Source organism: Oncorhynchus mykiss, chromosome 15, assembly GCF_057628025.1.
Source record: "Oncorhynchus mykiss isolate SJ-2025 chromosome 15, ASM5762802v1, whole genome shotgun sequence".
Taxonomy (NCBI): Eukaryota; Metazoa; Chordata; class Actinopteri; order Salmoniformes; family Salmonidae; genus Oncorhynchus; species Oncorhynchus mykiss.
Window position 1 is genome coordinate 13,602,501 of NC_143036.1, and position 14,651 is coordinate 13,617,151.

At 45.2% G+C, this 14,651-nt stretch overlaps 1 protein-coding gene across 1 annotated transcript in view; it reads left to right on the plus strand.

The window, feature by feature from the left end:
- Window positions 1-14,651, plus strand: part of LOC110515947 (contactin-associated protein-like 2) — a 304,164-nt gene that overhangs the window by 197,790 nt on the left and 91,723 nt on the right. The window contains exon 13 of the mRNA XM_036943719.2: window positions 5,304-5,423. Within this exon, the coding sequence (XP_036799614.2) occupies window positions 5,304-5,423 (120 nt within the window). The remainder of the gene's footprint in view (window positions 1-5,303; window positions 5,424-14,651) is intronic.

Sequence of the window (14,651 nt, forward strand, 5' to 3'; positions counted from 1 at the left end):
TCAGTATTTGGAAGCAGAGTGACAGAGTCAGTATTTGGAAGCAGAGTGACAGAGTCAGTATTTGGAAGCAGAGTGACAGAGTCAGTATTTGGAAGCAGAGTGACAGAGTCAGTATTTGGAAGCAGAGTGACAGAGTCAGTATTTGGAAGCAGAGTGACAGAGTCAGTATTTGGAAGGAGAGTGACAGAGTCAGTATTTGGAAGGAGAGTGACAGAGTCAGTATTAGGCAAAGCATAGTGACAGAGTCAGTATTTGGAAGGAGAGTGACAGAGTCAGTATTTGGAAGCAGAGTGACAGAGTCAGTATTTGGAAGGAGAGTGACAGAGTCAGTATTTGGAAGCAGAGTGACAGAGTCAGTATTTGGAAGCAGAGTGACAGAGTCAGTATTTGGAAGCAGAGTGACAGACTCAGTATTTGGAAGGAGAGTGACAGAGTCAGTATTTGGAAGCAGAGTGACAGAGTCAGTATTTGGAAGCAGAGTGACAGAGTCAGTATTTGGAAGGAGAGTGACAGAGTCAGTATTTGGAAGGAGAGTGACAGAGTCAGTATTTGGAAGCAGAGTGACAGAGTCAGTATTTGGAAGCAGAGTGACAGAGTCAGTATTTGGAAGCAGAGTGACAGAGTCAGTATTTGGAAGCAGAGTGACAGAGTCAGTATTTGGAAGCAGAGTGACAGACTCAGTATTTGGAAGGAGAGTGACAGAGTCAGTATTTGGAAGCAGAGTGACAGAGTCAGTATTTGGAAGCAGAGTGACAGAGTCAGTATTTGGAAGGAGAGTGACAGAGTCAGTATTTGGAAGGAGAGTGACAGAGTCAGTATTTGGAAGGAGAGTGACAGAGTCAGTATTTGGAAGGAGAGTGACAGAGTCAGTATTTGGAAGCAGAGTGACAGAGTCAGTATTTGGAAGCAGAGTGACAGAGTCAGTATTTGGAAGGAGAGTGACAGAGTCAGTATTTGGAAGCAGAGTGACAGAGTCAGTATTTGGAAGCAGAGTGACAGAGTCAGTATTTGGAAGCAGAGTGACAGAGTCAGTATTTGGAAGCAGAGTGACAGAGTCAGTATTTGGAAGGAGAGTGACAGAGTCAGTATTAGGCAAAGCATAGTGACAGAGTCAGTATTTGGAAGGAGAGTGACAGAGTCAGTATTTGGAAGCAGAGTGACAGAGTCAGTATTTGGAAGGAGAGTGACAGAGTCAGTATTTGGAAGCAGAGTGACAGAGTCAGTATTTGGAAGCAGAGTGACAGAGTCAGTATTTGGAAGCAGAGTGACAGACTCAGTATTTGGAAGGAGAGTGACAGAGTCAGTATTTGGAAGCAGAGTGACAGAGTCAGTATTTGGAAGCAGAGTGACAGAGTCAGTATTTGGAAGGAGAGTGACAGAGTCAGTATTTGGAAGGAGAGTGACAGAGTCAGTATTTGGAAGCAGAGTGACAGAGTCAGTATTTGGAAGCAGAGTGACAGAGTCAGTATTTGGAAGCAGAGTGACAGAGTCAGTATTTGGAAGCAGAGTGACAGAGTCAGTATTTGGAAGCAGAGTGACAGAGTCAGTATTTGGAAGCAGAGTGACAGAGTCAGTATTTGGAAGGAGAGTGACAGAGTCAGTATTTGGAAGGAGAGTGACAGAGTCAGTCTTAGGCAAAGCATAGTGACAGAGTCAGTATTTGGAAGGAGAGTGACAGAGTCAGTATTTGGAAGCAGAGTGACAGAGTCAGTATTTGGAAGGAGAGTGACAGAGTCAGTATTTGGAAGCAGAGTGACAGAGTCAGTATTTGGAAGCAGAGTGACAGAGTCAGTATTTGGAAGCAGAGTGACAGACTCAGTATTTGGAAGGAGAGTGACAGAGTCAGTATTTGGAAGCAGAGTGACAGAGTCAGTATTTGGAAGCAGAGTGACAGAGTCAGTATTTGGAAGGAGAGTGACAGAGTCAGTATTTGGAAGGAGAGTGACAGAGTCAGTATTTGGAAGCAGAGTGACAGAGTCAGTATTTGGAAGCAGAGTGACAGAGTCAGTATTTGGAAGCAGAGTGACAGAGTCAGTATTTGGAAGCAGAGTGACAGAGTCAGTATTTGGAAGCAGAGTGACAGAGTCAGTATTTGGAAGCAGAGTGACAGAGTCAGTATTTGGAAGGAGAGTGACAGAGTCAGTATTTGGAAGCAGAGTGACAGAGTCAGTATTTGGAAGGAGAGTGACAGAGTCAGTATTTGGAAGCAGAGTGACAGTCAGTATTTGGAAGGAGAGTGACAGAGTCAGTATTTGGAAGCAGAGTGACAGAGTCAGTATTTGGAAGGAGAGTGACAGAGTCAGTATTTGGAAGCAGAGTGACAGAGTCAGTATTTGGAAGCAGAGTGACAGAGTCAGTATTTGGAAGGAGAGTGACAGAGTCAGTATTTGGAAGCAGAGTGACAGAGTCAGTATTTGGAAGCAGAGTGACAGAGTCAGTATTTGGAAGCAGAGTGACAGAGTCAGTATTTGGAAGCAGAGTGACAGAGTCAGTATTTGGAAGCAGAGTGACAGAGTCAGTATTTGGAAGGAGAGTGACAGAGTCAGTATTTGGAAGGAGAGTGACAGAGTCAGTATTTGGAAGCAGAGTGACAGAGTCAGTATTTGGAAGCAGAGTGACAGAGTCAGTATTTGGAAGCAGAGTGACAGAGTCAGTATTTGGAAGCAGAGTGACAGAGTCAGTATTTGGAAGGAGAGTGACAGAGTCAGTATTTGGAAGGAGAGTGACAGAGTCAGTATTTGGAAGCAGAGTGACAGAGTCAGTATTTGGAAGCAGAGTGACAGAGTCAGTATTTGGAAGCAGAGTGACAGAGTCAGTATTTGGAAGGAGAGTGACAGAGTCAGTATTTGGAAGGAGAGTGACAGAGTCAGTATTTGGAAGCAGAGTGACTGAGTCAGTATTTGGAAGCAGAGTGACAGAGTCAGTATTTGGAAGCAGAGTGACAGAGTCAGTATTTGGAAGCAGAGTGACAGAGTCAGTATTTGGAAGCAGAGTGACAGAGTCAGTATTTGGAAGGAGAGTGACAGAGTCAGTATTTGGAAGCAGAGTGACAGAGTCAGTATTTGGAAGGAGAGTGACAGAGTCAGTATTTGGAAGCAGAGTGACAGTCAGTATTTGGAAGGAGAGTGACAGAGTCAGTATTTGGAAGCAGAGTGACAGAGTCAGTATTTGGAAGGAGAGTGACAGAGTCAGTATTTGGAAGCAGAGTGACAGAGTCAGTATTTGGAAGCAGAGTGACAGAGTCAGTATTTGGAAGGAGAGTGACAGAGTCAGTATTTGGAAGCAGAGTGACAGAGTCAGTATTTGGAAGCAGAGTGACAGAGTCAGTATTTGGAAGCAGAGTGACAGAGTCAGTATTTGGAAGCAGAGTGACAGAGTCAGTATTTGGAAGCAGAGTGACAGAGTCAGTATTTGGAAGGAGAGTGACAGAGTCAGTATTTGGAAGGAGAGTGACAGAGTCAGTATTTGGAAGCAGAGTGACAGAGTCAGTATTTGGAAGCAGAGTGACAGAGTCAGTATTTGGAAGCAGAGTGACAGAGTCAGTATTTGGAAGCAGAGTGACTGTGAAATTGCCTGCTAGTAAAGTTACATGCCATCACATTACTGTAGTTCCCTTTTATTCACACTTTCAGAAATGTAATGAATCATCTGTCATTCAGAAGACAACTCACTCACTCATACACATACACACACACACACACACACACACACACACACACACACACACAAACACACGGTCATCCTTCGAATGTCAGATAAGTCTATTTAGTTGTATGAATATGAGACAGAAGATATGAGACATTAGTTCAATCTGATACACACTCACACTTACACACTGACACACTCACACTTACACACTTACACACTCACACTTACACACTTACACACTTACACACTTACACACTCACACACCTACACACTTACACACTTACACACTTACACACTTACACTTACACACTTACACACTTACACACTTACACACTTATACACTCATACTTACACACTTACACACTTACACACTTACACACTTACACACTCACACTTACACACTTACACACTTACACACTCACACACTTACACACTTACACACTCACACTTACACACTTACACACTTACACATTCACACTTACACACTTACACACTTACACACTCACACTTACACACTTACACACTTACACACTTACACACTCACACTTACACACTTACACACTTACACACTTACACACTCACACTTACACACTTACACACTTACACACTTACACACTCACACTTACACACTTACACACAAAGCTGAGTCCAATTTCCAGACAGAAGTGTTTGTGTAAAGTATCAGAGTCTGAGTGGTGTTAAGCTGTCCAGTTGAGCTGTCCATGGAACTGACTGACATTGAGGTTTCAGAGGTGAGGGGACAGCCAGCGCCACTGTGCTGACTCTGGGTACATCAACCCTCAAGGCATTACTTCTCACTGTCTACTTCTCCTTCTCTACCCCTCTCTCTCTCTTTATCAACCCCCCATCTCTCCAACTCTCTCTCTCTATCTTTCTCTCTCTCGCCCCACCCTCTCTCTCTCTCTCTCTCTCTCTCCCTCTCTCTCTCTCTCTCTCTCTCTCTCTCTCCCTCCCTCTCTCCTTCTCCCCCACCCTCTCTCTCTCTTTCTCTCTCTCTCTCTCTCTCTCTCTCTCTGCCTCTCTGTCTCTCTCTCCCCCTCTCTCTCTCTCTTTCTCTCTCTCTCTCTCTCTCTCTCTCTCTCTCTCTCTCTCTCTGCCTCTCTGTCTCTCCCTCGCTGCCCCCTCTCTCTCTCTCTCTCTCTCTCTCTCTCTCTCTCTCTCTCTCTCTCTCTCCCTCTCTCTCTTGCTCTCTCTCTCTCTCTCTCTCTCTCTCTCTCTCTCTCTCTCTCTCTCTCCCTCTTTGTCTCTCTCTCCCTTGCTGTCCTCTTCCCCCTTGCTCTCCCTTTCTCTCCCCTCTCTCTCTCGCTGTCCGCTCTCCCTTTCTCTCTCTCCCCTCTCTCCCCTCTCTCTCCCCCTTCTTTCCCCTCTCTCTCCACTCTCTCTCCCATCTCTCTCCCCCCTCTCTCTCCCCCCTCTCTCCCCTCTCTCTCCCCTCTCTCTCCCATCTCTCTCCCCTCTCTCTCCCCTCTCACTCCCCCCTCTCTCCGCTCTCTCTCCCCTCTCTCTCTCGCTGTCCTCTCCCCCCTTGCTCTCCCTTTCTCTCTCTCCCCTTTTTCTCCCCTCTCTCTCTCCCCCTCTCTCTCTCCCCCTTCTCTCCCCTCTCTCTCCCCTCTCTCTCCCCTCTCTCTCTCTAGCGTTGTTTGAACAGAGTTGTGAGGCGTATAAACACCTGGGCAGATCTTCAGACACATACTGGATAGATCCGGATGGGAGTGGACCCCTCAGACCCTTCAAAGTCAACTGCAACATGACAGGTGTGTGTGTGTGTGTGTGTGTGTGTGTGTGCGTGTGTGTGTTAACATCCCAAGTTTCAAACGGGTGACAACATGGGTTCGAAGTTTATTGTCTCACATAGAAAATTCTCACATTTTTGACTTTGTTATTGGAAGTCTATCCATACCTTGCACACATAAACTCTGAAGAGACCGAAGGATTATTAGAAGACTGTTCTGTACATCAAAAACACCTTTTCCTCTAACTCCTTTAATAAATCATGAAACAACAGGCCAGGCAGACAGATAGCACAGGGACTTTTTTATTCCAGGCCAGGCAGACAGATAGCACAGGGACTTTTCTATTCCAGGCCAGGCAGACAGATAGCACAGGGACTTTTCTATTCCAGGCCAGGCAGACAGATAGCACAGGGACTTTTCTATTCTAGGCCAGGCAGACAGATAGCACAGGGACTTTTCTATTCCAGGCAGGCAGACAGATAGCACAGGGACTTTTCTATTCCAGGCCAGTCAGGCAGATAGCACAGGGACTTTTCTATTCCAGGCCAGGCAGACAGATAGCACAGGGACTGTTCTATTCCAGGCCAGGCAGACAGATAGCACAGGGACTTTTCTATTCTAGGCCAGGCAGACAGATAGCACAGGGACTTTTCTATTCCAGGCAGGCAGACAGATAGCACAGGGACCTTTCTATTCTAGGCCAGGCAGACAGATAGCACAGGGACTTTTCTATTCCAGGCAGGCAGACAGATAGCACAGGGACTTTTCTATTCCAGGCAGGCAGACAGATAGCACAGGGACTTTTATATTCCAGGCCAGGCAGACAGATAGCACAGGGACTTTTCTATTCCAGGCCAGGCAGACAGATAGCACAGGGACTTTTCTATTCCAGGCCAGTCAGGCAGATAGCACAGGGACTTTTCTATTCCAGGCCAGGCAGGCAGATAGCAAAGGGACTTTTCTATTCCAGGCCAGGCAGACAGATAGCACAGGGACTTTTCTATTCCAGGCCAGGCAGACAGATAGCACAGGGACTTTTCTATTCCAGGCAGGCAGACAGATAACACAGGGACTTTTCTATTCCAGGCCAGGCAGACAGATAGCACAGGGGCTTTTCTATTCCAGGCAGGCAGACAGATAGCACAGGGACTTTTCTATTCCAGGCCAGGCAGACAGATAGCACAAGGACTTTTCTATTCCAGGCAGGCAGACAGATAGCACAGGGACTTTTCTATTCCAGGCCAGTCAGGCAGATAGCACATGGGCTTTTCTATTCCAGGCCAGGCAGACAGATAGCACAGGGGCTTTTCTATTCCAGGCCAGGCAGACAGATAGCACATGGGCTTTTCTATTCCAGGCAGGCAGACAGATAGCACAGGGACCTTTCTATTCCAGGCCAGGCAGACAGATAGCACAGGGACTTTTCTATTCCAGGCAGGCAGACAGATAACACAGGGACTTTTCTATTCCAGGCCAGGCAGACAGATAGCACAGGGGCTTTTCTATTCCAGGCCAGGCAGACAGATAGCACAGGGACTTTTCTATTCCAGGCAGGCAGACAGATAACACAGGGACTTTTCTATTCCAGGCAGGCAGACAGATAGCACAGGGACTTTTCTATTCCAGGCCAGGCAGACAGATAGCACAGGGTATTTTCTATTCCAGGCCAGGCAGACAGATAGCACAGGGACTTTTCTATTCCAGGCCAGTCAGGCAGATAGCACAGTCAGGCAGATAGCACAGGTTAGGTTTAAAATTCAGATTTTATGACTTTGTGGCTGTTCCAGCTAGTGGCCACTCTACCGAGCTGCCTCATCATGAAAAACTCTAACCTCTCTTTTCTTTCCTCCTCTCCTTCGTTTCAAGGTCTAGACATCTGATCCTATTAGTTTCCAAGGCAAGCTGGTTATGCAGCTACAGCCTTTGACATTTATCTGTGACCACTGTGTACACACCACACACACACACTAGCCTTGATCAGATAAACCACAACAGATTCTTGGATATTTGAAGATTATATTTTAAGAGCTTTCATTACATCACCTTGTTTAGAGCTACACGCTACGCTCTCTCGCCCTTTCTCTCTCTCTTTCTCTCCCTTTCCCTCTCACCCTCCTTTTCTCTCTCTCCCTTTCGCTCTCTCTCTCCCTTTCTCTCTCTCTCTCGCCCTTTCTCTCCCTCCATTTCTCTCTCTCTTTCTCTCTCCCTCTCACCCTCCTTTTCTCTCTCTCCCTTTCGCTCTCTCTCTCTCTCTCCCTTTCTCTCTCTCTCTCTCCCTTTCTCTCCCTCCATTTCTCTCTCTCTTTCTCTCTCCCTCTCTCTCCCTTTCTCTTTCACCCTCCTTTTCTCTCTCTCCCTTTTGCTCTCTCTCTCTCTCTCCCTTTCTCTCTCTCTCTCTCGCCCTTTCTCTACCTCCATTTCTCTCTCTCTCTCTCTCCCTCACTTTCTTTCTTTCTTTCTCCCTCTCTTTCTCTCTCTCTCTCTCTTTCTTTCTCTCTCTCTCTCTCTCTCTCTCTCTCTCTCTCTCTCTCTCTCTCTCTCTCTCTCTCTCTCTCTCTCAATTCAATTCAATTCAATTGACTTTATTGACATGGCAAGTTCATTGTTACTTACATTGTCAAAGTATACATATCGAAAAATAAAAATAAAATAAAAATATATATTTATATATAAAATATGTTATATATAAATAAATGGTGGGACCAACAGCAATAATAATAGTAGTAGTGGACATGGGATTACCATTAACAACAACTACAACAACAATATTAATGAGAACAACAATACATTAAAGCAATGGTAGTAGACCAGTATCAACGTGACTGAGAAGACACATGACATGGTATGAAAGACAAAACAAAACAAGATGGGAAATATTATCGACATTACTTTGCACTTTTCACTGGCTGTCCCTCAGGTTGTGGCAGGAGGACACATATTTGGCTGTCAAAAGTGCACATTTTGGTTTTTCACCCAATAAATATTAGATTCTTTCTTCATCTTTTATAGTTTCACATTCTTTGTATTGAATTATAATTTTGGGAAAGAAATATTCTCTTAGGTCTGAGTATTTGTCACAGTGTAATAGGAAATATAGCTCTGTCTCTACCTCTCCCCTGGAGCAGAGTGAGCACAGCCTGTCCTCTCTGGGCAGCCAGGTTTGTCTGTGACGACCGGTCTCTATAGCCAGACTGTCCTCTCTGGGCAGCCAGGTTTGTCTGTGACGACCGGTCTCTATAGCCAGACTGTCCTCTCTGGGCAGCCAGGTTTGTCTGTGACGACTGGTCTCTATAGCCAGACTGTCCTCTCTGGGCAGCCAGGTTTGTCTGTGACGACTGGTCTCTATAGCCAGACTGTCCTCTCTGGGCAGCCAGGTTTGTCTGTGACGACCGGTCTCTATAGCCAGTCTGTCCTCTCTGGGCAGCCAGGTTTGTCTGTGACGACCGGTCTCTATAGCCAGACTGTCCTCTCTGGGCAGCCAGGTTTGTCTGTGATGACCGGTCTCTATAGCCAGACTGTCCTCTCTGGGCAGCCAGGTTTGTCTGTGACGACCGGTCTCTATAGCCAGACTGTCCTCTCTGGGCAGCCAGGTTTGTCTGTGACGACCGGTCTCTATAGCCAGACTGTCCTCTCTGGGCAGCCAGGTTTGTCTGTGACGACCGGTCTCTATAGCCAGACTGTGCTCACTGAGTCTGTACCTAGTCAGTGTTTTCCTCAGTTCTCTATCAGTCCCAGTGGTCAGATAGTCTGCCACCATGTACTGTCTGTTTAGAGACAAATAGCATTGAAGTTTACTTTGATTTTTTTGTGGTGTCTTTCCAATAGGTGATATATTTTTGTTTTTGTTTTGTGATGATTTGGTTGGGTCAGATTTTCTGAGTGCTGTCCTGAGGCTCTATGGGGTTGGTTTGGGTTGGTGAACTGAGCCTCAGAACCAGCTGGCTGAGGGGACTCTTCTTTTGTTTCATCTCTTGACATTGTAGAGCTGTGTGATGGAATGTTTTGGGGTCACTTGTTTTTAGACGGTTATAAAATTTGATGGCTCTTTTTTCTATTTGAATGAGGAGGGGGTACTGGCCCAATTCTGCTCTACATGCGTTATTTGGAGGTTTTCTTTGCACTTGCAATACAGTCTGGCAAAAACTCTGCATGCAGTATTTCAATTGGATGTTTGTCCCATTTGGTAAATTCATTATTAGAGACTGGACCCCATACTTCACTGCCATATAGAGCAATTGGTTCTATAACTGATTGAACATTTTTGAGCCAGATTCTAATTGGAATTTTGATTTTGATGTTCCTTTTAATGGCATAGATGGCTCTTCTTGCTTTGTCTCTCAGCTCATTCACAGCCATGTGAAAGCTACCTGTGTTGCTGATATTTAGTCCTAGATATGTGTAGTTTTTGGTGTGTTCTAATAGAACTGTGTCCAAATAGAATTTATATTTGTCATCCTTATTTCCGGACCGTTTTTGGAATATCATTATATTTGTTTTTTTTAGGTTAACGGTCAGAGTCCAGGTCTGACAGAACCTGTGGTTAACGGTCAGAGCCCAGGTCTGACAGAACCTGTGGTTAACGGTCAGAGCCCAGGTCTGACAGAACCTGTGGTTAACGGTCAGAGCCCAGGTCTGACAGAACCTGTGGTTAACGGTCAGAGCCCAGGTCTGACAGAACCTGTGGTTAACGGTCAGAGCCCAGGTCTGACAGAACCTGTGGTTAACGGTCAGAGCCCAGGTCTGACAGAACCTGTGGTTAACGGTCAGAGCCCAGGTCTGACAGAACCTGTGGTTAACGGTCAGAGTCCAGGTCTGACAGAACCTGTGGTTAACGGTCAGAGCCCAGGTCTGACAGAACCTGTGGTTAACGGTCAGAGCCCAGGTCTGACAGAACCTGTGGTTAACGGTCAGAGTCCAGGTCTGACAGAACCTGTGGTTAACGGTCAGAGCCCAGGTCTGACAGAACCTGTGGTTAACGGTCAGAGCCCAGGTCTGACAGAACCTGTGGTTAACGGTCAGAGTCCAGGTCTGACAGAACCTGTGGTTAACGGTCAGAGCCCAGGTCTGACAGAACCTGTGGTTAACGGTCAGAGCCCAGGTCTGACAGAACCTGTGGTTAACGGTCAGAGTCCAGGTCTGACAGAACCTGTGAAGATGATCTAGGTGCTGCTGTAACCCCTCTTTAGTGGGAGACAGCAGCACCAGGTCATCTGCGTACAGCAGACACTTGATTTCAGTGTAGTGTAGGGTGATACCAGGTGCTGCCGATTCTTCTAATGTTTTTGCCAATTCATTAATGTAGATGTTAAATAGTGTTGGACTTATTGGGCAGCCCTGTTTCACTCCCCCTCCGTGAGAGAAGAAGTCTGTTTGCTTGATGCCAATTTTAACCACATTTGTTTTTAGTGTACATTGATTTAATACAATCATATGTTTTCCCTCCAATACCACTTTCTATTAGTTTATAAAAAATACCTTTGTGCCAAATTGAATCAAATGCTTTCTTGAAATCCTCAAAACACAAGTAGATTTTGCCTTTGTTTTGGTTTACTTGTTTATCAATTAGAGTGTGGAGGGTGTACATGTGGTCTGTTGTACGATCATGTTTTAGAAATCCAATCTGGCTTCTGCTCAGGACGTTGTGTTCGTCAAGGAAATGATGTAGTCTGCTATTTATAATACTGCAGAGAATCTTCCCCAAGTTGCTGTTAACGCAAATTCCTATGTAATTATTTGGGTAAAATTTGTCTCAATTTTTATAGATTGGTGTGATCAATCCCTGGTTCCAAATATCGGGGAAAATACCTGAAGTGAGGATAATGTTGAAGAGTTTGAGTATAGCTAATTTGAATTTGTGGTCTGTATATTTGATAATTTAATTTAAAATACCATCAGCACCACAGGCCTTTTTGGGTTGGAGTGTGCATAGTTTTTCCAATAATTATTCTTCTGTAATTGGGGTATCCACAGGATTCTGATAGTCTTTGACTGCTGATTCAAGGATTTGTAATTTTTCCTGTATATCTTTTTGTTCTGGGCTCTTTGTTATGTTGCTGTAGAGGTTTGCAAAGTGATTTCTCCACATATCCCCATTTTGGATAGCCAATTCCTACTGATGAGGTTTGTTTAATTTATTCCAATTCTCCCAGAAGTGGTTTGATTCTATGGATTCCTCAATTCCATCCAGCTGATTTCTAATGTTCTGTTCCTTTTTTGTTCTTAGGGTGTGTTTGTATTGCTTCAGTGTTTCCCCATATTGAAGGCCTATATTTTTGTTGTCTGGTTCTCTGTGTTTTTGATTAGATATATTTCTCAATTACTTTCTTAGATTTTTGCAATCATTATCAAACCATTTTTCATTATCTGTTATTTCTGGTTTGCTCTTATGCTTAAATTTGCCAAGGAGGTTAATTTGTCAAATATAAAGTTTATGTTCCAAACAGCCAAATGTACACCTTCATTGCTGTTGGAGAATGTTAAGGCTAAAAAGTTGTCCAGGAGAGATTGTATGTTTTGGCTATTAATTGCTTTTTGGTAGATGTCTGTACTGTTTGCACTCCATCTATAGGCCTGTATTGTACCATGTAATGTATTGGGCCGTGATGCTTCATGGTTGGGTTCTGCTCTTCTCAGATTCACTGTGATTTTACTGTGGTCTGAGAGAGGTGTTAGTGGGCTGACTGTGAAGGCTCTGAGAGACTCTGGGTTTAGGTCGGTGAGGAAGTAGTCTACAGTGCTGCTGCCAAGGGATTAGCTGTAGGTGTACCAACCAAAAGAGTCCCATCTCAGCCTACCATTGACTATGTACAGACCCAGTGTTCGACAGAGCTTCACGAGCTGTGCTCCGTTTTTGTTTTTCACTTCGTCATAGTTGTTTCTGTGGGGGTATGTGGGGAGGGAAAGGTTGTTGCTTCCTGGTAGGTGTTTATCCCCATGACTGTTAATAGTGTCTTAATTTCTTTTGATTTTCCCATCCCAAAGAGGTACTGAGTTTGAAGGTAGGCCTTGAAATACATCCACAGGTACACCTCCAATTGACTGAAATTATGTCAATCAGAAGCTTCTGAAGCCATGACATCATTTTCTGGAATTACAGCTGCACAGTATTATCTCTTATTGATGGCGGTTATGATATCATTTAGGACCTTGAGCGTGGCTGAGGTGCACCCATGACCAGCTCGGAAACCAGATTGCATAGCGGAAACCAGATTGCATTAACTTGGCTTTTGATGACCTTAGAAAGGCAGGGTAGGATAGATATACTGTAAGTCTGTAGCAGTTTGGGTCTATAGTGTCTCTCACTTTGAAGTGGGGGATGACCTCGGCAGCTTTCCAATCTTTGGGGATCTCAGACAATACGATAAAAAGTTCCTTTGTCTTCAACCTCGTGTTGCGTTTTGGAGTTGCTGACTACTCAGACCTTGGCTGCCGCTCAGGTCACTTAGTCTGATATGTTAATTCTTAACTCACATGTTTTATTTTTATTTTATTTTTTTTTATTTCACCTTTATTTAACCAGGTAGGCTAGTTGAGAACAAGTTCTCATTTGCAACTGCGACCTGGCCAAGATAAAGCATAGCAGTATGAGCAGACAACACAGAGTTACACATGGAGTAAACAATTAACAAGTCAATAACACAGTAGAAAACAAAGGGGGAGTCTATATACAATGTGTGCAAAAGGCATGAGGTAGGCGAATAATTACAATTTTGCAGATTAACACTGGAGTGATAAATGATCAGATGGTCATGTACAGGTAGAGATATTGGTGTGCAAAAGAGCAGAAAAATAAATAAATAAAAACAGTATGGGATGAGGTAGGTGAGAATGGGTGGGCTATTTACCAATAGACTACGTACAGCTGCAGCGATCGGTTAGCTGCTCAGATAGCTGATGTTTGAAGTTGGTGAGGGAGATAAAAGTCTCCAACTTCAGCGATTTTTGCAATTCGTTCCAGTCACAGGCAGCAGAGTACTGGAACGAAAGGCGGCCAAATGAGGTGTGGGCTTTAGGGATGATCAGTGAGATACACCTGCTGGAGCGCGTGCTACGGGTGGGTGTTGCCATCGTGACCAGTGAGCTGAGATAAGGCGGAGCTTTACCTAGCATGGACTTGTAGATGACCTGGAGCCAGTGGGTCTGGCGACGAATATGTAGCGAGGGCCAGCCGACTAGAGCATACAAGTCGCAGTGGTGGGTGGTATAAGGTGCTTTAGTGACAAAACGGATGGCACTGTGATAGACTGCATCCAGTTTGCTGAGTAGAGTGTTGGAAGCCATTTTGTATATGACATCGCCGAAGTCGAGGATCGGTAGGATAGTCAGTTTTACTAGGGTAAGCTTGGCGGCGTGAGTGAAGGAGGCTTTGTTGCGGAATAGAAAGCCGACTCTTGATTTGATTTTCGATTGGAGATGTTTGATATGAGTCTGGAAGGAGAGTTTGCAGTCTAGCCAGACACCTAGGTACTTATAGATGTCCACATATTCTAGGTCGGAACCATCCAGGGTGGTGATGCTAGGCGGGGATGCGGGTGCAGGCAGCGATCGGTTGAAAAGCATGCATTTGGTTTTACTAGCGTTTAAGAGCAGTCGGAGGCCACGGAAGGAGTGTTGTATGGCATTGAAGCTTGTTTGGAGGTTAGATAGCACAGTGTCCAATGACGGGCCGAAAGTATATAAAATGGTGTCGTCTGCGTAGAGGTGGATCAGGGAATCGCCCGCAGCAAGAGCAACATCATTGATGTATACAGAGAAAAGAGTCGGCCCGAGAATTGAACCCTGTGGCACCCCCATAGAGACTGCCAGAGGACCGGACAGCATGCCCTCCGATTTGACACACTGAACTCTGTCTGCAAAGTAATTGGTGAACCAGGCAAGGCAGTCATCCGAAAAACCGAGGCTACTGAGTCTGCCGATAAGAATATGGTGATTGACAGAGTCGAAAGCCTTGGCAAGGTCGATGAAGACGGCTGCACAGTACTGTCTTTTATCAATGGCGGTTATGATATCGTTTAGTACCTTGAGTGTGGCTGAGGTGCACCCGTGACCGGCTCGGAAACCAGATTGCACAGCAGAGAAGGTACAGTGGGATTCAAGATGGTCAGTGACCTGTTTGTTGACTTGGCTTTCGAAGACCTTAGATAGGCAGGGCAGGATGGATATAGGTCTGTAACAGTTTGGGTCCAGGGTGTCTCCCCCTTTGAAGAGGGGGATAACTGCGGCAGCTTTCCAATCCTTGGGGATCTCAGA